The sequence below is a fragment of the Rosa chinensis genome, chromosome 6, assembly GCF_002994745.2.
Source record: "Rosa chinensis cultivar Old Blush chromosome 6, RchiOBHm-V2, whole genome shotgun sequence".
In the NCBI taxonomy this organism is placed as follows: Eukaryota; Viridiplantae; Streptophyta; class Magnoliopsida; order Rosales; family Rosaceae; genus Rosa; species Rosa chinensis.
In genome coordinates this window covers 57,351,641-57,371,243 of record NC_037093.1, presented here as the reverse complement: position 1 = coordinate 57,371,243, position 19,603 = coordinate 57,351,641, and the positions used below count along the sequence as shown (strand labels likewise).

The window sequence follows — 19,603 nt, the reverse complement described above, 5'->3', positions numbered from 1 at the left end:
TATATATATATATATATATATATATATATATATATACTAGCCTTCCTGCACGCGCGATGCGCGTGCGGAAGTGCCGCGCTCGCGCGTGCGTATTGTCCTCTCTTTCTTGCTACGCATGTTTGAAATGTTACTCATGAGTGCAGTATAATTTTTGTGTTGCATATCACCTAACTCTAACCCCATACAAATATTATAAAATATTGTATATGTCTTGCGCAATCCATTAGTAAAAAATATAAAACTCTGTACAAAAACATATACATAGATTAAGAGTATTGGAATTGATTAACTACCACAAAAATAAAAATATATTTAATGGAAAAGAAACAAAGCTTAAGAGTACATACTCTGTATGCTTCTTTTTGTTCCATTCTTTCAAAATAAGTTTACTGAGATAAAAAGTGTTCATTTTTATTGATTGTTTTCATGCACCAACCACATAAAAATATGGAAACATATCTCCTAAAGCTTCTGTCTCAACCATTCCTACAAATAGAAAAAATTACACAAAGTTACAGATTGTAATGTAAAAAAATTCAATCAAATATGTATGTTTATAATCAATTAAAATGTTGATGTACCTATGAAGACAATCGATCATTTGTGTTTGAATGAAGCAAAACTTCTTTAAATACTACATTCTTCGTAAATACGCCATCTTCACCAACTATGGATCCTTTTTTAACCAGAACTTTTGTGGTTGACTCTGATACTCCTCTCGACAATGCAACATATAATTGTCCATGACTAAAAACATGATCTGCGAGGTAAACACCTACATGTAGGATAGTCTGACCTTGAGATTTGTTTATGGTCAAAGAGAAGCTCAGTTTGACTGGAAATTGCTTTCTTGTTAGTTGAAATGGTAGCCCAGCATTTTTTGCACTTTTCAAAGGAATTCTAGGTAGAAAAACTCTAGTCCCAGCAAACTATCCTGTTAGTATCTCAGCATCAATCAGATTTTGGTACGAACCATGACACAACAATCTAGTACCGTTACACAATCCCAATTTAGGGTCAATATTCCTTAAAAGCATGATTGGAGCACCTACTTTCAAAGTTAACTTGTGGGGTGGCAGCCCACCTGCGGTTATTGAGTTCAGACACTCTGGTTCGTACAAATTTCTCATGTCATCTTCAACAGAGTCAAATGAGTACAATGTAATTTCTTCACCTGGAAACATATTGATTATCTTTTCATTCAACACGTCCACATCATCGTTTATAGGAGTAATCAATGCTCTGTCCACCATGTATCTTGCATCATTTACATGATCACCCAAATTGGGAAAAACTTCATCAATAATTTGATTGATAGATTGGTCACCTTCCCATGGAACCACCATGCGTTCTGGTAATCTCATCATTTCGTCGTCAATGACTTGTTCACTCCCATGGCCAACAAGAAGTAGAAATTCTGCAAATTGGTGGTCATTTATGGATCTCATATTCTGTCTCAATCTCAATATCTTTGTTTGTGCCCAAAATGTTGCTTTCACAATGGAGGCTTGAATGAGTTCAGACTTCGTTCCTTTAGGAATAACAGGGAGAACTTGCCTAAAATCTCCCCCAAAAATCATTATCTTTCCACCAAACGGTAATTCGACATCCATTATGTCTTGAAATGTTCAATCAAGTGCTTCAAACACATGTCGATGTGTCATAGGTGCCTCATCCCAAATAATTGCAGTGGAATCTTGTATCAGTCATGCTAGAGCAGACTGTTTACTTATGGAACACATGGATGATGCATCTACATTGAGTGGAATCTTGAATCTAGAGTGAGCTGTCCTCCTGCCGGACAATAAATTTGCAGCAATTCTAGATGATGCTGTGGCTAAGACTATATGATTCATTCTTCTCAACTTTGCTAGCAATGCACGATATAAGTACGTCTTCCCAGTACCTCCAGGACCATCGATAAAAAATAATGCACTTTCTCTTCCCTCAACTGCGGCCATTATGGTGTTGAATGCAATCATTTGGTCGTTGTTAAGGTGGTCAATTGCATCAATATCTTCTTGCGGGATATTTATAGAAATTTCCTCTTCAATACATCTCGGTATTCCTAGACTATCTTCTGGCTCACTTGTCATTTCAGGCAGATCAAATTCTCCAGTGCCCTTATTAAATTGTTCTAGCATTCTATTTAGATCTTGAAGTAGCCTGTTTCTGACAGAAATATCGACAATATCACTTGAAGAAGAATAATCTTCAATCATGAAAGGATAAAATTCATCCCACAATCTTCGAACACCAGTTGGTTGACTATACACCAAAATTGTGACGAATAATCTTCTCAAAGCTGATGGCATTCTAATTGTAGAGGCCTCTAATAGACATTTTCGGATGCTATTGTCATCTTCCAGCAAACCTCGTTTCTCTGCCGCTTCCTTAAAAGTAGTTTGCAGAACTCCATTAATAGTAAGCAAATCACGAAATGATCTCGGTCCTCTTATATGATTGAGAAGGACACGTAGGTAAAATTTCTCACCTTCAGAGGGTGAAACACTGTATATTCTTCTAATTACCTTATAGTTGTTCCTTCTTTTCACCCAAGCTTTTTGCTTACTATCCCACCTATAGTATTGAGGGAATTCTTGATACAGATATCGTCTTGCTTCCGGATCCATACGGGTCATGGTGAAATATTCAGTAAGCATAGACTTCTGTGCATGCTCATCTGCTAGAATGTCTTCTACAGTCTCATTTGCATCGAATCTGATTTGTTGCATGTTTGGAAGATGTATTTGTAATCTGTCGACTGTTGGATATATTTTGTTCATTACAAATTTAAATATCCTCCATAAAGCCTCTGGTGCACAAACCCACCTTGCATCAACAAATTGTCTTATTTCATCGAACTCCGGGTCAGATTGCACTTGAACTGCAACTCTATCAGGACCTTTGTAGACATACTTATATAAGTATTTGACACTCTTTATGCTCCCACATATTTCAACATTGATGTGACAATCATACCGTAGCAACAACCACGGGTTATAAGGAACAACCCAACTATCATCCACCAGTGTGTCTCCAGATCTACGTAGAGGGACTGGTAAGCGACTTGCTCGTCTTCGATATATAGGATATGCATCGTTTCCTTGCACAGTGAAATTTGCAAATGATTTTGGATAACTTTTATTGCATCTCCCATTCTTCATACATGAAGACTGTTGGTTTAAGGTTCCACATGGACCGTGAATCATATGTTTCAACACCAGATCATAAAGTTGAGGCTCTTCATCTTTATCTGGTATTTCTGCTCTAACAATGCGGTCATAATCTTCAGGGTTATTAAGCTTATCATTTTCATCCAACATGACCAGCATGTGTACATGTGGTAGGCCCCGTTTCTGAAATTCAACGACAAAAGCATGAGCAATAACTCTTCCCAATACCCCTTTGGTGATGATGTCTTCTTTTAGTTGCTCAAGTTTTGAACGAAATACCCTGACCTCTAAATCTGGACGATCTTGTGATGTTTGTCCAGGGAGTAGCTCACTTTTAATTTCTTCCCAATTCGGGTTACAAGTCATAGTGATAAACAAATCTGGTCTGCCATACTTTTGAACCAAAGCCATTGCATCTTGGTACTGTTGGTACATATCACGTGGACTTCCAACAAATGATGATGGCAGAATTGTCTTATGACCGACGTTACCTAAGAAAATGTGAATATATATTAAATATTTCTACAATTGTACAATTGAAAAACTTACATATCTGATATATAGGTGAAAGTAAAATATTAATTCTTACCTGCATTGTTTTCCCCTGCAATAAAAGAGTCTTGAAGTCCTTGATAAAATTCTTTCCTAATTGTATCTTGGTTACTGCGAAGCCATCTGAGTTTTTGGGATTCAATTTTCACGTAATTATCTACAACATACTGTTGTAAGAGCCGTCCACCTCGAAGTAGGGGATTTTCATCACCTGGGCGCAACTGCACAATCAATTTTTTATTTATTTAGCAGGTGTTTAAGTATGATTTTTTTTTTCATTTAATGCAATAGGAACTAAAGTGGAAAAAAAAAATGTACTAACCTGTAACATATATGCATAATAGTCGCAACATGACATAGGTCTTCCATTCTCATCATGACTATTAATATCCCACCCATATGTTCCATAAGGTAATAACAAAGGATACTGCATGGGGTCGTAATATCCGACCAAGTCTTTAACGTTCCAGAGTCTTCCACTAATTGTTTGGACTATTAAATCTCTTCCATTCAGATTGATGTCGCCCCCTCCTACTATAATAGCAGCAACTTGTGATGCAGATGGTAAACAATACTGACGTTGATTAGAAGGCTGCTCTCTTATGATGAGCCTGCAATTGGGCAAGTCTTGGCGCTGTCCGAGGCTTCGAAATTGATGGACAAATGGATTATAGTGATTCAATATCTGTTGTATCTTTTCAACCAGTGCCCTGTCTAAAACTACACTTTCAGACAATCGATTGTCAAGTTCATGCTCGGTGTCATATATGTAAGCTTGTAGATATCGTGGTCTCGCCCCTTCACTTGGTAAAAGCCCACCAATCTTATGATATATAGAACCTTGTGCACGAAAAGTATAAATTCCACGACCTTGAAGATTAATGGATTCATCAACATGCACACCCATTGAAGTGAACGCAAACACATTATTATATGCTCGGATATTTTGTCTGAATTTTCTACCCACATCTGTTTGGTTAGAAAAGAGCTGCATCATCTCTGGCGGAGAGGGTATTAGAGGCAGAACAATATTTCCTTTCGAACAACACAAATTGAAGGTCTCTCGATGAAATAACCGTGCATTGCAGTATGGACATGTTTTTAGTGCAGGCAATCGACAAAATGGGACACCCCATCCCTCATTAAAATCTCTAGAGCAGTTGTAATTTACTACTGCTCTCCTTGTACGCCGCACTGGGTCAACACTGCTGCTGCGCTGATCCTGTGGGTTATTCTCTAGCTCAGTGTTGTTGTTCTGATCCTCATGATTATTCACCATATGCTCGTTGTTATTGTGGTCCTCATCGTGATTATTCATTGTGACATTAGACATCTCTATTTATAAGTGAAAATATACAATTTTAGCAAAAACACCTAATAAAAATTCACTTATATGAATAGGTTGGATATAAATATTTGGTAAGCTTACCGTAAGGCACAGAATTCTGAATAACCACATTGCTCGGTCGAGACGTAGTTGAACGGGCTAATTGTCTTATGTGGGTCAAGCGCACCCTTGTAGCATCTTGGTCATGGTTTTGGGAATAGGATGAAACTCTTGAACTTATGCTCTCGTTGTCGGAATGTACTATTAACATAATAATAAGCAATTGTCAATTATTTTAATTCCAACTATTAAGTTTAGAATTTTTGTTTCGTGTTATTAGTACACATATCCATACATCGTGTAACGGTAAACTCTAGCGATGTAACTTGCAAGTATTAAGAGAAAAAAATAAAAATAAAAACTCTTAACAGTGGCATAGTTAAGAAATACAAAAGTACCTGGAGCTAGCCTATTCCTATTACTTGGGCCCGCCTCTTGTCCATGGTCACTTACATTTTCCACGGCTAGTCGCTTTCCCCTAGCATGAGCTCGCCACCGTGCCAAATAGGCTTCATGTTGTGTAGAACTCATCGATTGTCGCCATTCTTGATGGCTAGCACGTGCACGCTCTCTATAATCCATTTGTGTCGTGCCTGTTCCTATAAAAATATAATAAAATATTAATATTTTTCCAAAGCTGTTGCTCCGTTCATCTCTCTTTCTATACTTTTCAGTGCAAGATAACAAAAAGATCTTTAGCAAAACTGTTCCTATAAAAATATAATAAAATATTAATATTTTTCCAAAGCTGTTGCTCCGTTCATCTCTCTTTCTATACTTTTCAGTGCAAGATAACAAAAAGATCTTTAGCAAAACGGGCTGAAAGTAAATTATTAATTTTCATATTATGTTATTTTCTTTAGTTTTTTTTTTTTTTGATGACATGTTATTTTCTTTAATTTGAATTGTGTTGATACCTGACATTTTTATTTTTATTTTGTATTATAATATTATCTTCTTCTTTTTTTTCGATCTTAGTTTGAAAATAGAAAAGTTTGTAATTGCTAATTTCAGAAAACACATTCAATTTTAGTCTCCCTACTAAGTTTAACCCATTGTTGGGTCTGGCGGAGAAAACTGCTATATCGTTTGGTAACTATCAATTGGCAATATACCTTAATTGTTCTTTTGTAGCCATCTCTATTTACAACTCATAGACAAAAGATATGATTCACTGATTTATAAATAATTACATTACGGATGAAATTAATCATATCATTACAGGTTGCAATGAAAATGTCTTTTTCAAACTCATGCTTACTTGCGGCGAATGAAATGATAAATCATTCTAAACACCATATTTAGATATATGGTTACTTTACCCACAGCCAAAAACAATCTACGGGTCCATTGTCATCAACACCTTACTTGCTTTCAAACAATTAAATGATCGAGTGGTAACAGTGTGTTACGGTAACACCGCATCAAAACATAGCTACAACTCCTCTAGTAATTTTATGCTAGTTTCAGTATTAGCCATTTAGGCCGGTACGTACTTGAAGTATCCACATTCTGGGTTGCCCCTGATTCGTCTCTGTGAACCTGACTCGGTCTAGTATGTGAACCTGAGTCAGACATAGTGGTATGTGAACCCAACAGGACCCAATTTAATCGTCGAGTTGCCCAGTCTTTTGGTGTTTACTGCATGAAAAGACGTACACTATAAAAAATGCTTAATCAAATAGAAAAATCGACACATGACAAAAATGGAGCAAAGGATCTTAATATTATTAGGATTCTAAAAATGACTTGGGGCATAATTAAATAATTGAGATACCTTGAATATAGATGAACAGGACCTTATGCTTCAGCTATTAGTTTTGCTTGCTGGTCATGATTTTGTCTGTAGTGTCCAAGCTGCCATTCATATATATATGTTGCAAGTGAAGTGAATGCTGAAGCATCAGAAAAAGAGAACGAAATACAAACATATAAATGGATCCACAAACACCAAAACAAAGATCAAAAGCAAACCTTGAATATATAAAAATAGGTTATAGGTCCTCAGCGATCTGCTTTCAGTTTTGCTTGCTGACAATTATTTTATATCTACTGTCCAATCTGGTATTCATATATACATGCTGCAAGTAACCCATGATTATCGAAGCATTAGAAAAACGAAAGGGGAAAAAAAACTCTTCATGACGTTGGTGGGAGATTATCAAGCATAAATTTTTAGTAAATCTATAACGGTACGTCCACAAAACAGGAGATAGATCATAATGCATTATTTCGTCAATAGGTTTTATGGTCTATCTTACTAAATCCAACAAAAAACCTAAGCCAAAGAGCCTAATTAAAAAAACCAATAAAAAAAACAAACAAACAGGAAGAAAGAAGAAGAATGGGAGCTTGATTCATCACCGTGTCAGTTTATGCTCTTCCTTTTTCTCTTCAATTTCTTGGTTCCTTCGTCTCTCTAATCTGCAGAAGTAATTAGTTTGTACGTATATAGTGAACATAACATTTATTTTATTTTAGTGATAACAACAAAATTGAGAAAGAAAAATTAGAAAGATGGACAGACTCTAGAAATCAGGTAATAACCTTAAAGCCTTGTTCAATATGCTCCTTAATCCGTCACAGCTTTGAGCAATTCTTCCTTAATTGCTAACACGTCATGTTAATCTTATATGGAGCAAATTACCAATTATCCTCTCTCAAATAAATGCGTACAAAACCAATCACAAATTTAGTGCAATCGTAAACTACAAACCAATTGAATCGCTGATCAAGCATGTAATGGCATACCTAATATGGACTTCAATTCCAATTTGCTCAAACCAACTAATATCCTTACTTCCAATTGTTGCCGGTAACTGTAAAAAGAGGGGCTGGGTTAAGGCCTATAAATTGCTCAATAGCTACATTAAGATGAAGGTACTGCACATCTAGGTGCAATCACATAAAGAAACAGATTCAAGACTTTTACCGGAAACAATCAATATGACATAAACATTCATATTTCACCATCAGAATTGTGGACCCAAACCCATGCTCTGAAGCTTACTCTTAACAATCAGATCCACTCCAAGCAATTCACGCGTTCAAGAGAAACAAAGGTCATCAATGAGTTTCACTTAGACAACGCAAGAGAAGTAAAAATGTGATTAGGGGGCAGACACATAATTTATTGATGAGGACAAAAAAGAAAAAAAGGAAAAAGGGATGCTCACATCAGTTTTATCAAACAAATACTACCTCTTAGAACCCAAATTACTGGAAAATTCAGCAGGAACCAAATCTATCCTCTTGGGTTTGATCCTTGATGGCAGAACATACTTTGATATTATTGCATCAAACCCGTGGATTGGATTATAGAAAACCCGAAAAGATAACAAATTGAATATGAAAATCAATGAAATATGAAATTTGAAAATTACCCAATGGGAATTATCAAGTCTGCAAGAGTGGATTCTTCTTCTACTTGAGCAAAACAAAACCCAAAATCTAAAATGACCCAATGGCAATTAGCAAGTCTGCAAACCGTCACCCGATTTGTTTCTTTCTCTTTCTCCTCCTCCTAGGTTTGATTGTGCTCTGCTCTTCTTTCTTTCTGTGTTTCCTATTTTCATATGAACTGTAAATTGGAAGAGGGATGAGTCCTGATGCATCCATTTGTACACCGATTTTCTCCCACGTTGTCTTGTGCATTGATCCGTGTTGAGATCGTGGCCCGGCAGTTCTTCTCTAGTCTGGAGATCGTGCGCGACTGCGTCTTTGTTCCCTCTCTCTCTCTCCCCCCTCTCTTTTGCCGCAGAATTGTTGGGAATTTATTTCTCCTTCTCTTCTCTGCCACAGCAGAATCCTCTCCCCCTTATTTTATTGTCAAGATTACCATCATAGCCTTCGTACAGTATTTATAGATATATTGAGCTTTAATAAACCGTGGGCATTATAGGCACTTCAAAAATTTAACCATTCTGCCAGAAATTGGCTTAATTAATAAAGATATATATATATATATATCCCGGAGTCTCTACACAGTCGATCATTCTCCAAGGCATGGGGTTGGGATCAGAGTTTTGTGTGACGGGCGCCTCCGGTTTCGTCGGCTCATGACTTCTAGAGCGCGGCTACACTGTCCGAGCCACCGTGCTCTCCCTGGTCCGTCAATGAGTAGTAGTATTATATATGGATATGTTAGTTTGATGGATATATATCATATAATGAAATAATGTTTCTAACTGTAACAGCGAACATGAAGAAGGTGAAGCATCTTCTGGACTTTCCGAAGGCAGCTGTGAACCTGACGCTGTGGAAGGCGGACCTGGATGTGGAGGGAAGCTTTGATGACGCCATTAAGGGCCACGTCGTAGTGTTCCATATGGCCAGGTCTATTTCGAGTCCGATGACTCAAAATTCATTGGCGTGGCCACATGAAACACTCCGGTCGGACTCGAAATAGGCGTGGCGACATGGAACACTACGACGTGTCCCTTACTAGCTACTACTAGCAAGTCGATTCTCAACTGACTAGGGACCTCAAATCTCAATGAAACCGAAAGTTGAAGAACGAAGCGCTAGTATCTATGATAGGGAAAATTTCAGAATTTATTTTAGAAGACAATTTCATAGAGATATCCTTGTACTCTGCATTGCTTAATCTAAGTAATCAAGTTTTGTGGGATAAAGTTATTTTAGCCTCTTCAGAATTCAGGTCAGACATGGATGTTTAGGACACTTATGTCTCACCCACCGTTTGATTCAATAGCAAGAAAAGACAATCCCTTGGTGTTAAATTAACTTTTAAATATGCTCTGGAGATCGCTTAGTTCTTAAGCATGGCATCTGCACAGAAACCATTTCAAACCTCCCATTCTCCCAATCCAAACTGGCATTTACATTGACTACAAATTTCAAAAGGCTGTTCGTTCTTTGCTGCAGCATAGTTTTCAGAAGAATTAACCAAATCCTATAGAAGTCCATGGTCCTCTGGAAACCAAGTTTTCCCTCCCATTCTAAGCTCCTTTTGTCTACAGCTGATGAGCAAGAAACCAGAACTCCTCCCTCAGCAGCTTTAGGTTGTGAAGTTGGTTTTGCACTTGCACCAGTTTCTGTGTCAGTGTCTTTGAAATTAACTTCTCCGTCATGTGGTTTTTCCTTATAGCACGAATAGACTCTTTCAGCTTTGATGTTCCCAAACAAAAGCTCTGCGGCTTTGTTTTTGACCAGGAGTGGTGCATAATCCGAATCATCCCATACATATAACTGCAGTTGGATCATGAGATACAGAATTGTTCAACGTGTATAAAAGAACATGTTGGAAAGCAATTAGAACTATGGACAAAGATGTAGGAATTAACATGGTTTCATGTATGTGGCAGAAACTGATCCATTGTAGAAGCACAAAACGCTGTTCAATTACAAAAAGGGTAAAACTCAAAAAATAAAATCAGTGGGGGGAAACAAAACCCTACCATGAAAGGCCTGTATATGAGGCTTATAACATGAAGGCGGTTCGAGCTTTCCAAACAGTAAAGGGCAGCTGCATTTTGCTTAGACGTGTTTTCACTGCAATAAAAGAAAAGCAAAGCATTCAACATTCACATTCAGTAATCAAAAGTCGTGGTAGCAAAACATAAGCTGTATCCAATGCTCCGATCCATACCTGTTGGCCTCCAAGGGGGAACCGCATATCCGGCAACCTGTACAAATAAGATGTCTTACCAAACCAGGATCTCCTTTTTTACAGAGTCTCCTACTTACAAACATGTCTTCCTTGTCACACCAAGACTCACATTCAGCTTGTGGCATAAAAATTTCGGCAACAGATGCATCAAACACTGCCTTGCAAGAATTAGTTAGATGTGATAACCGCGAAACTGAGCAACAATCCTCAGGTTTTTTACTCTCTTCTGGCAGCTTCCAGTTCCTCGGGAATTGCCTCTGCTGCAGCTGAGAGCCGCGGAACTGACGAGTGTTGCTCTTCTTCACCCATTCTACTACCTTTCTTAGCTTCTCCTTGGCAGCTATCCCAACTCGACACCCCTCTATCAACTCATCCACACCTAAACATTGCAAAACACAAATTTGTAGCCTCAAAGTTTAGGAAAATCTCAAATGTTACCAATTTTTCAAGCTCTTAGTAAATTTTACTTACCTTTAGTTAAAATGGATTCATAAGGATGAAGTAGACGGTGTAAAGACGACTGTGTCACGGTTTTAGCTTCAACAACATCACGATATTTTACTATCTTCACATCTGAATCAATTAACCAAAAATAAATTAATTAATTTGACTGAAAATTGAGAATTACAGTAGTAAACTAAATTTTGCAGCGTGCTCACTTTGTAACAAAACGACGTCGCCGTAGACGGCCATGGATCCCATTTGCTTTTGCCATAGGGATACGGAGAAAAACGGCCTCGTTTCGTCGCCGACCTGGATGTCGGTCCGGATTACTTCTCCGCCGTTGGATAATTTATACTTTGGAAACACGAAATCCCCATTTTCAGCATTAATTGAAAACGGAGAAGAGAAAAACGACACGGCGGAAAGAGAGGCATATTATATACCTGAAGAGGAGTGATTCGGTGGATGAAGACGACCAGCTGAACGAAGTCGCCGATGTGAAGCGCAGCCTTCGACAGGTCGATTAGCGGTCCGTACCATCCGATCGCTGACGTCATCCTCTACTTTGCCGCGAAACACTGTTTGGCTGCGCCACCATTCTTCATCGTTAACTCTCTATTCAAATAATAGTTCTAGAATTCTGCAGGAAAAGGAGAATTACTTTGCATTGAAATTCCTCTTATGCCCTCGACTCTAACTCGCATATGACACGACAACATTTAAGAAGTAAACGCATTTTGAACTGCTTTACTGATGATGAAATTTAAGAGTAGACGCATTAACATTCTTTGGAAATGTCAGGGGAAGAACAAAATATGTCAAATTTATCCAGCAATCTTTCTTATTGAAATTCCATAATTTTGCTATTGGTGAAAGTACAAAATTTACTTGTTTAAGAGCTGATCCAAGTAACAGACCTCAAATTGCATGTGGTACTCTATCGAATCCCTACAGAAAAACAGACATACAAGTAAATTACGAAGTAATTCACCGGAAGTTTCATTTCGTATTTATCAGAAGAGAGAGATAATATCCTGTTATTCAACCGGGGTATACCTAGCCAGTCACTCATTTAGTCACTTATGACAGACCAACACATACCTAATACCTGAAACAAAGATACCAAATCACGACCACCAATCCTGGCCACCCAAAGCCAAAAACATTATTGGGCTGCAATCCAGGAATAACACAAGAAAATTACATCACAAAATATTGGCTAAGAAACCTGGCGTTAGCGCCGGACATGGGCGCATCTTGACCAAGCTCAACACAGATGGAATGGAAACCGGCCAATAAAAAGAGGGGCCTATTCCAGCATCAAAAGCAGCACTGTCAAAAACGGCTGCTACAAGCCAATGCCACAACCACCCCCACCCTTATCTACACCTCTCCAACCAAAACGATTCAGCATCAAGCAAACCCATTGAGCATCAGCAGATCTGAAAATAAATGACGTTTTATTATTTTTTTTCTTTTCTTCTAAAACTCTATTTTCCGACTATACACTAATTTTGTATCTATAACAGAACTAGTCCATTGCCCTAAGAAAGCCCTGTCCACAAGTTTCATCCAACTGCAGCAAGCATATCAACCCCATTCAAAACGCCACCTCGACAGCTCCCGTAAGCATTCAATTTCATAAGTACCATTCTGAAACAGGCAACCAACTCAAAGCCACTATCTAGCAGAGGTATGAACTCATGTACAGCCTTGCCCCAATATCAACAGGTCCATCATCCCCACCAACTGCATGAAGTACTACATGAATTGTTGAAAGAAGACGCACTGTAAGAGGAAAAACCATGGGCTCAACTTCACTATTCAAAGAGCAACCATTGGAGCTGGGCTCATTTGAACTCTTTCCAGCTGGACTAGGTTCAGCTTGGAGGTCATAAGGACTAACAATCAAAGCCGCATCTTCAAGCGCCCTCCATTTACCAGGACTGCCTCTCCTGAATGTGCGCCTATCAGTACCTAAAGAAAGTACCAATGTGGATGTAGCATCTAGCCACTCTACCATCAAGCCTTCAACTTCATCATAATTAATTCGACGTTCAACCTAAAAGAATATAGGAGTAGAAGTTAGTTGCATGGGCAATTTTCAAAACAACAGTCATTCTATAAAAGAATAATAAAAAAACTTTTAAAAAAAAAATCCTAGAGCAGAAAGATACTTACAGCAAGCTTTTGGATATAAATGGACATGAATCTAGGTCCCAGACCCATTACTCTTGCTTCTGAGAGTAAAATCTGCAACCAGAAAAAAAAAAATATATATATATATATATTAAAAATTAAGCAGATGACCAAATACTGAACATCAGAAGTGCAAGGCAAATGAGAGCAGTACCAATACAATATACAATCAATAGAAAGATTAAAAGTAGCTGCTATGGTCACTATTGCATCACCAAGACAACACCAAATTGATACAAGATAAAGGCTCATATATTCATCTTAACACATAAATTTAAGAACCACAACTAGATTTGCTGGTGATAAGGTAAAAACTAAATACTATTACCAACTAGTCCTCCAGCTAAAAACATACTACAAAGAAGACATGGATCTAATATTTCCTCTTCTTTTTTGGCGGAGATGTTAAACGGGTTGAAACAACATAATAAACTTGTAACTATATGGGGGGACTTCTAAAGTGGAAAAAAAACTACCAATATTAGCAGCCGCCCATCAACGTATAAATAAATAAAATAAACCAATACCAACTCTAGCATCATATCAAGCCATGCATTGCAATATCATTAACCAACCATAAATCAAGGTACCAAGAAAGAAAAGGAAAACATAGTTAAATATCATACCTCCTTTTTCTTCAGCAGGGACCATATGTGGAGCTTATCACAAGCATCCTTGACATGTCTACTGGCCAGCTTTCTAACATTGCAATGAGCAGCAACATCAGTAAGCAACTCTGTATTGGGAACTCTATGCTTCATTGCTGCAGCTAATAATGCTTCCTGACTTTCCCTAGATTCGGCAGCATCCTTATCAAAATGAACACCAGTGAAACACCTCATCTTAAATTTGTCTCCCCTGTTCAAGTTATTCAACAATCTCTGATGTTCCAAATATAACTCCTCAGCCTCTATAGCAGCAGCTAGTGTGCGATGCACTACAATATCAGGATACCTCCGTAGTGGTGATGTGAAATGAGTATACAGAGGAACAGCCAATCCGTAGTGACCCCAATCATTTTCTTTGTGTTTCAATTCTCCACTACAAAAGTAAGTAGCCAGCTGCATAGGTTTTGTAGCATAATTCATGAGAATATTAAACAGAACAGAATCATCCTTGAGCTTTTCCCTAATTCTCTCCAGTGACTGATGGAAATGACCAGAAGAAGAAGTATCCAACTCTAAACCATGCTTGGAACAAAATGCTTCAAATTCTTTAAGCTTGCGCATATTAGGCTCTGGGTGCCTCCGCAGTAGTGCACTGTTAGGGAAAGCTCTAGATATGACTTCAGCCGCTGTTCTGTTTGCTAACAGCATAAACTCCTCCACAAGAGAATTTGATTCCTTCCTTTCGGAAAACAAACTATCATATGGATCTCCATATTCATCAAACAGAATAACAACTTTGGAGTTATCAAGCTGAAGGGCACCATCACTAAACCTCCTCTCCTTCAAAGTTTTGGAAACTTCAGAGAGGTTCTTAACAGATCTAATTACATCCGACCATTCAAATTGGCCATGTATCTGAGGACAACTGTCTTTGAAAGTGTCAAAACTTTCAGAGTTAAATTTGCCATCAATAATATCCTGAGCATGCTCATAAGAAAGCTTGCAACATGATCTTATCACAGTCCGGCCAATCCATCGATCAACAACATCCCCAGCATTATTGAGGTCCAAGAAAATTGAAAACGAAAGTCTCTCTGCTCCTGGATTAAGCGAACCGATATTCTCTGAAAGCAAAGAGGGTAACATAGGAATTTTGCGATGTGTCATATACACACTTGTTGATCTAGATTGAGCTTCTTCATCTAAGGGTGTGTCGGGTAACACAAAATATGACGCATCAGTAATGTGGATACCAACTCTGGAAATACCGTTGGAAAAATTCTCAACAGAGAGAGCATCATCCAGATCGGTGGCAGTGGAAGGATCAATGGTGAATATGCACAAATTTCGAAGATCCTTTCTAGTTTGAAATTCCTCCCGAGGCACCTCCCATGGGAGACGAGGAAGACAAGAAAGTGATTCTGGGGAAAATTCAGATGAATTAATCGCATTTTCAAATAAGATTGCTTCAATGTGAGGCTGTACTTCAGTTCCATGTCCAAAAGCACGTAATATTAAGGCTTGTGGAGCAAGACTTTCTTCACCCCATTCATCAACTCGTGCAGAAAACAACTCCTTTTCAATTGTTTCATCACCATTCTCCAATCTTTTCTTGATTGCATCGGGCAGATTTCTCACAAGGACCACCATTTTTGGAAACCTTGGGTCAGTCGGTGTCATCTGGATGTACTCATGGTCAGAGTATGACAAACTTTTGTTCTTTTTCATGTCTTTTCTGCAAAATTCCCTGTAAGAAATCCACTTCTTAACGTTTAGAAAACCTATGACAGCATCTCGACGTTTAGACCTCTCAATGATAGCAACAACCCTTCCAGTTGGTCGTTTTGAAGGGAATGAACTGATGATGGCACACATCCTCTCGACTGGAGTTTTAACTACATTCTGCTCACTAGAAGAACCTGCTTGGGAAGAATCTGAAGCCAATTGGTACTTTCCAGCAGCATGATCACAACAAGATTGTCCGATTGGCTCTGAATGAGTAGAGTCACGCAAATACGTGCTTTCCTCAGAACATGATCCCCTCTCAGGAAGCAGATAACTTGTGCGACTATCATACTCACAATCCTCATCTACCTTGACTTTACCTTTGCAGTTACAACCAACTGCAGTATCTTCTAGATTTAAGTTAAGATCCTCAACTGGTGCAGAACTCTTACAAGCGCCAGCAGATCCTTTCATCCTGGTCCATAATGGTAATGGATCCATCTTAATCGCAACAATGTCTCCTTCAACCTACACATACAAAGTGAATACAGAGCATTTATGAAATCCATTCCAGCGAAAAAAGTATGGTGGAAAAAGAATACACATAAAGGTCACAACGGCTACATGTGTAACACTATGCGCAGAGAACTAGCAAATGTGTCAAGTAGAATAAGCAATTGTACAGAAAGCTTTCAATCCAAGTAATAATGCAGACTGTATTATACAGGCAACTATAACAAGTATGTGCTGAAAACTTAAAAGTAAATCCAGACTTACAGCTCTATTCTGCTCAGCTAGTCCACCAATGAGAACATCTGTAGGCACTCCATCAATTTTGCAATAGGCCTACCAGCACAGAACACGGTAAAAGTTATGAAGGAGCTTTGAGAAATCATAGGTCAAATGTATAAACATATAGGAACAGATCACAAACCTCAATTCTGTTGTGTGCGTTGACGCGAAACAGAGCTTTAAAAGCATCACCTTTCTGAAATCAGAAAGCTAATTAGTTTCTTCAGCAACAGATTCATACAACTTTGAACAGGCTTGTACAAAATGAGTAAACAACACATAACGTACATCGAGACTCCACAAACATACCTCAAGAGCGTCATTAACATCCTCCATGGACCAGTGTGGAGGAAAATACTTTCTTTGAGAAAAGCCCTCAAAATGCTGAGGAGGGGAACCCTTGTTTGTAAGGATTCCAGGTGACGCTCCACAGGCAGCTGGTTCAGGACAAGATTTTGCAGACATCTTTCCACCAAAATCAGATGGGAGCAAACGTTGATTTTCGGGACTTTGCACATCAAGGGATTCAACAATGTGCATTGTTGGCAAAGAACTGAAAGCCAAGTTAGATGCTTTAGTCAATTCCTGCTCATATGGAGGATTCATGTCCAAGTGGCGTTGCTTCAAGGATGTGGTTACATGATTTGCCATTGTTCCATTTCCTAAGCACTCAGGTGACACTTCACCATGCAACTCATTAACTGAACTACATGATACTATTGAAACAGGAAAAAAAAAAACAAAGATATGTCAGTACCAATAAATAGAACAAACAGAGACACAGCAAACAAAGCATGAGTCAAATCATGCCGCTTCTTTACCCGAGCACAAGGAACACCATAAAGTAAATAAGAAAAGAAGACCCATAACAGCAATTCAGGAAATAAAAGAAATCACCATTCAGCTCCCTATGTGACTTTTTCGGCATAACAACCTCTTAAAACTGATACAACTAGTGATTAACTTGGAATGTTCAGGATAAATTCAGTCATCTACTATGGTTTAGATTACACAGTAGCCAAACAGCACATAATGTGTTACTAATACCAAATTACCAATACCCTGAATCATCTTTATGTCTAGATTAAGTAGTAGTCAAAGCTGTAGTAATGTAAAACCAGTAACCAAAAAAAGTGCGATATCCCAAAACGCAAGGAAATACAAACCTGATGTGGAGGGGTTTTGCTTAGGTCGCCGATTGCGGGGGCGCCGCTTCTTCTTCTCCTTATCACCATCTTCAACCCTGTCAACGACGGCTTCTACAACCGCGGCTTTCATAATTTAGTACCAAAAAGAAAAAAAGAAAAATCCAATCTCCGAAACACAGCGAAGAGAAATCGAACAAAAAACGATCGGAGAGATAAGTAGGAAAGATAAAATAGAGAATTCAGATCTTCGGTGAAGGATCTGGAGTAGAATCGAACCTTCTTCTTCCGATTGGTAAAAAATATACGGAAGAATCCGATCGGAAACTAAGGAAAGAATGAAACGGTAAAAAGAAAAAGAAAAAAAATTGGAAAAAAACGGAGAGGGAGAAACAAGAAAAAAAGGTTGGGGAGAGGGAGTTAGGGTTTTATAAGAAAGTGAGAGAGGGGGGGTTTGGTGGTGAGGGAGGACAGAATGGGAAGAGGTGGGGGAAGAGCGGAAAAGGACGTGGGGACTGGTCGGCGGGGTTAACTAAGACGTGGGGCGCCGACTTTCGATTCCTTTGTCTTTCTCTTCTCTTTTCTTTCTCTATCGGCCTAGACTAGACTATCTATCCCCCCCCCCTCTTCTTTTTTCTTTGCTTTTGCTTTTCTTTTTCTTCACTTTTTCTTATAAAATTGGTTCTTGCACTAGTTTGATTGATGCAAAGAAAGATGATGACGACTCAGGATCGAGAAAATTATGACATTTGAAACATGTTTTTATAAAAAAAAAATTATTGTTTTTTAATATACGTGTAACATACGGCACAATTAAATTTAATGAAATTAGATGTCGATTTTTCCTTAAAATATGAGGTTGGTCATGCGTTAATTGTGCTCGTCTTTGATTTTTTTGTTTAGGGGTTTGAGAATTGAGCTAGCATTAGGTTCAGAACTTCAGATACTCAAGCAATTTTACTAAAGTTATAATTGCAAAATATTCTGCCATGCATGTGGAGGCTGAGGCAATGCGTGTTGGGCTACTTGTTGTCATATATCAACAATGGAGCTAAGTTGAGTTCAAGGGTGATAGTGCTTCAGTGCTGAATGCCTGGGCTAAACATGACGAGGACTTGTCCGAGATTGGTGTTATCCTAAATAATTGGAAATTTTATTTGCAAGCATTCAATTTTGTTTTACTTAGACATATCTACCGTAAAGTAAATAATATAGCACATAGGCTTGCACACCTTACTAATATATCATTTTTGAATGAATTTTGGATAGGTGATACTCCTCACATTATTCATGATGTCTTGTAGTTATGTACAAGGTCCAAGCTCTATATCCCTCTCGATGTACTATTTCAATATTAATAATAACACAGAGAGGAGACTCACCACTTCAACGGTTCAACCTAATGGGAGTCCTTGCCCTTTTAAATAATAATTGTGTCTATTGAGGCTGCATCTTATATGATTCGTATTGATGATTTTCATTTATTTTGCACTTGCTCTCATTTCTCAAATATGAAAGTTGAAACCTAGCATCAAGACCTCTCATGGCTAAAGTGTGTGTCTATATATATATATATATATATATATATATATATATATATATATATATATATATACAGATCCTATCCAGAGCGAAGCATCGCTTTGAAATTTTAGAGAGAGGTTAGGGTTTAGGGTCACTTTTCAGTCGCATATCCACATCTCAACCGTTCAGTTTCTAGGTACTAATGCATAGATCATCTCTGCAAAATGTCAGCCAAATTGATGGTCGTTAAGGCATTGATAACTGCCTTAAAGCTAGTACGGTTCAGGTTGGACAGATTCAGTTCGTCCATTGGTTTAAGCGAGTTAGATACCTTAAAGACCATCAATTTCGTTGAAATTTTGCAGAGATGATCTATACATTAGTACCTAAAAACTGAACGGTTGAGATGTGGATATGCG

At 38.1% G+C, this 19,603-nt stretch overlaps 2 protein-coding genes and 1 pseudogene across 8 annotated transcripts; all 3 read right to left on the bottom strand.

Annotated features, from left to right (window-relative positions):
• Positions 1 to 354: 354 nt before the first annotated feature.
• On the bottom strand, positions 355 to 5,748 carry LOC112171640 (annotated as a pseudogene).
• A 4,104-nt stretch (positions 5,749 to 9,852) lies between these two features.
• Positions 9,853 to 12,430, bottom strand: LOC112174674. 7 transcript variants are annotated; one of them, XM_040508725.1, is made up of 8 exons: positions 12,293 to 12,392; positions 12,109 to 12,139; positions 11,635 to 11,777; positions 11,407 to 11,545; positions 11,219 to 11,320; positions 10,727 to 11,126; positions 10,536 to 10,629; positions 9,853 to 10,326 (listed from the first exon to the last, which is right to left on the bottom strand). In XM_040508725.1, the coding sequence occupies exons 3-8, from the start codon at positions 11,746 to 11,748 to the stop codon at positions 9,865 to 9,867; spliced, it is 1,311 nt and encodes a 436-aa protein (XP_040364659.1). In that variant the 5' UTR covers positions 11,749 to 11,777; positions 12,109 to 12,139; positions 12,293 to 12,392; the 3' UTR covers positions 9,853 to 9,864. The 7 variants fall into 7 exon arrangements, with proteins under 7 accessions (XP_040364659.1, XP_040364658.1, XP_040364657.1 ...); XM_040508724.1 differs by having other exon boundaries at positions 12,080 to 12,139; positions 12,293 to 12,366; XM_040508723.1 differs by having other exon boundaries at positions 12,248 to 12,339.
• LOC112174672 (DIS3-like exonuclease 2) lies at positions 12,178 to 18,195 on the bottom strand. Its single transcript, XM_024312472.2, has 7 exons — positions 17,682 to 18,195; positions 16,825 to 17,231; positions 16,658 to 16,711; positions 16,501 to 16,569; positions 14,017 to 16,251; positions 13,373 to 13,444; positions 12,178 to 13,253 (listed from the first exon to the last, which is right to left on the bottom strand). Exons 1-7 carry the CDS (start codon positions 17,791 to 17,793, stop codon positions 12,876 to 12,878), a joined length of 3,327 nt encoding a protein of 1,108 aa, XP_024168240.1. The 5' UTR covers positions 17,794 to 18,195; the 3' UTR covers positions 12,178 to 12,875.
• Between the last annotated feature and the right edge of the window lie 1,408 nt (positions 18,196 to 19,603).

What these genes read in the sequence shown, in the direction of transcription:
- LOC112174674 (XM_040508726.1), bottom strand. Translation starts at nt 11,748, where the DNA reads ATGACGTCAGCGATCGGATGGTACGGACCGCTAATCGACCTGTCGAAG. An exon ending in ACCGAATCACTCCTCTTCAG is followed by an intron (nt 11,546 to 11,634) that starts GTATATAATATG and finishes GTGTTTCCAAAG; the next exon opens with TATAAATTATCCAACGGCGG. An exon ending in TCATATACAGGCCTTTCATG is followed by an intron (nt 10,327 to 10,535) that starts GTAGGGTTTTGT and finishes ATCCAACTGCAG; the next exon opens with TTATATGTATGGGATGATTC.
- LOC112174672 (XM_024312472.2), bottom strand. Translation starts at nt 17,793, where the DNA reads ATGAAAGCCGCGGTTGTAGAAGCCGTCGTTGACAGGGTTGAAGATGGT. An exon ending in ATGTTAATGACGCTCTTGAG is followed by an intron (nt 16,712 to 16,824) that starts GTATGTTTGTGG and finishes TTCTGATTTCAG; the next exon opens with AAAGGTGATGCTTTTAAAGC. An exon ending in ACGCACACAACAGAATTGAG is followed by an intron (nt 16,570 to 16,657) that starts GTTTGTGATCTG and finishes CTGTGCTGGTAG; the next exon opens with GCCTATTGCAAAATTGATGG.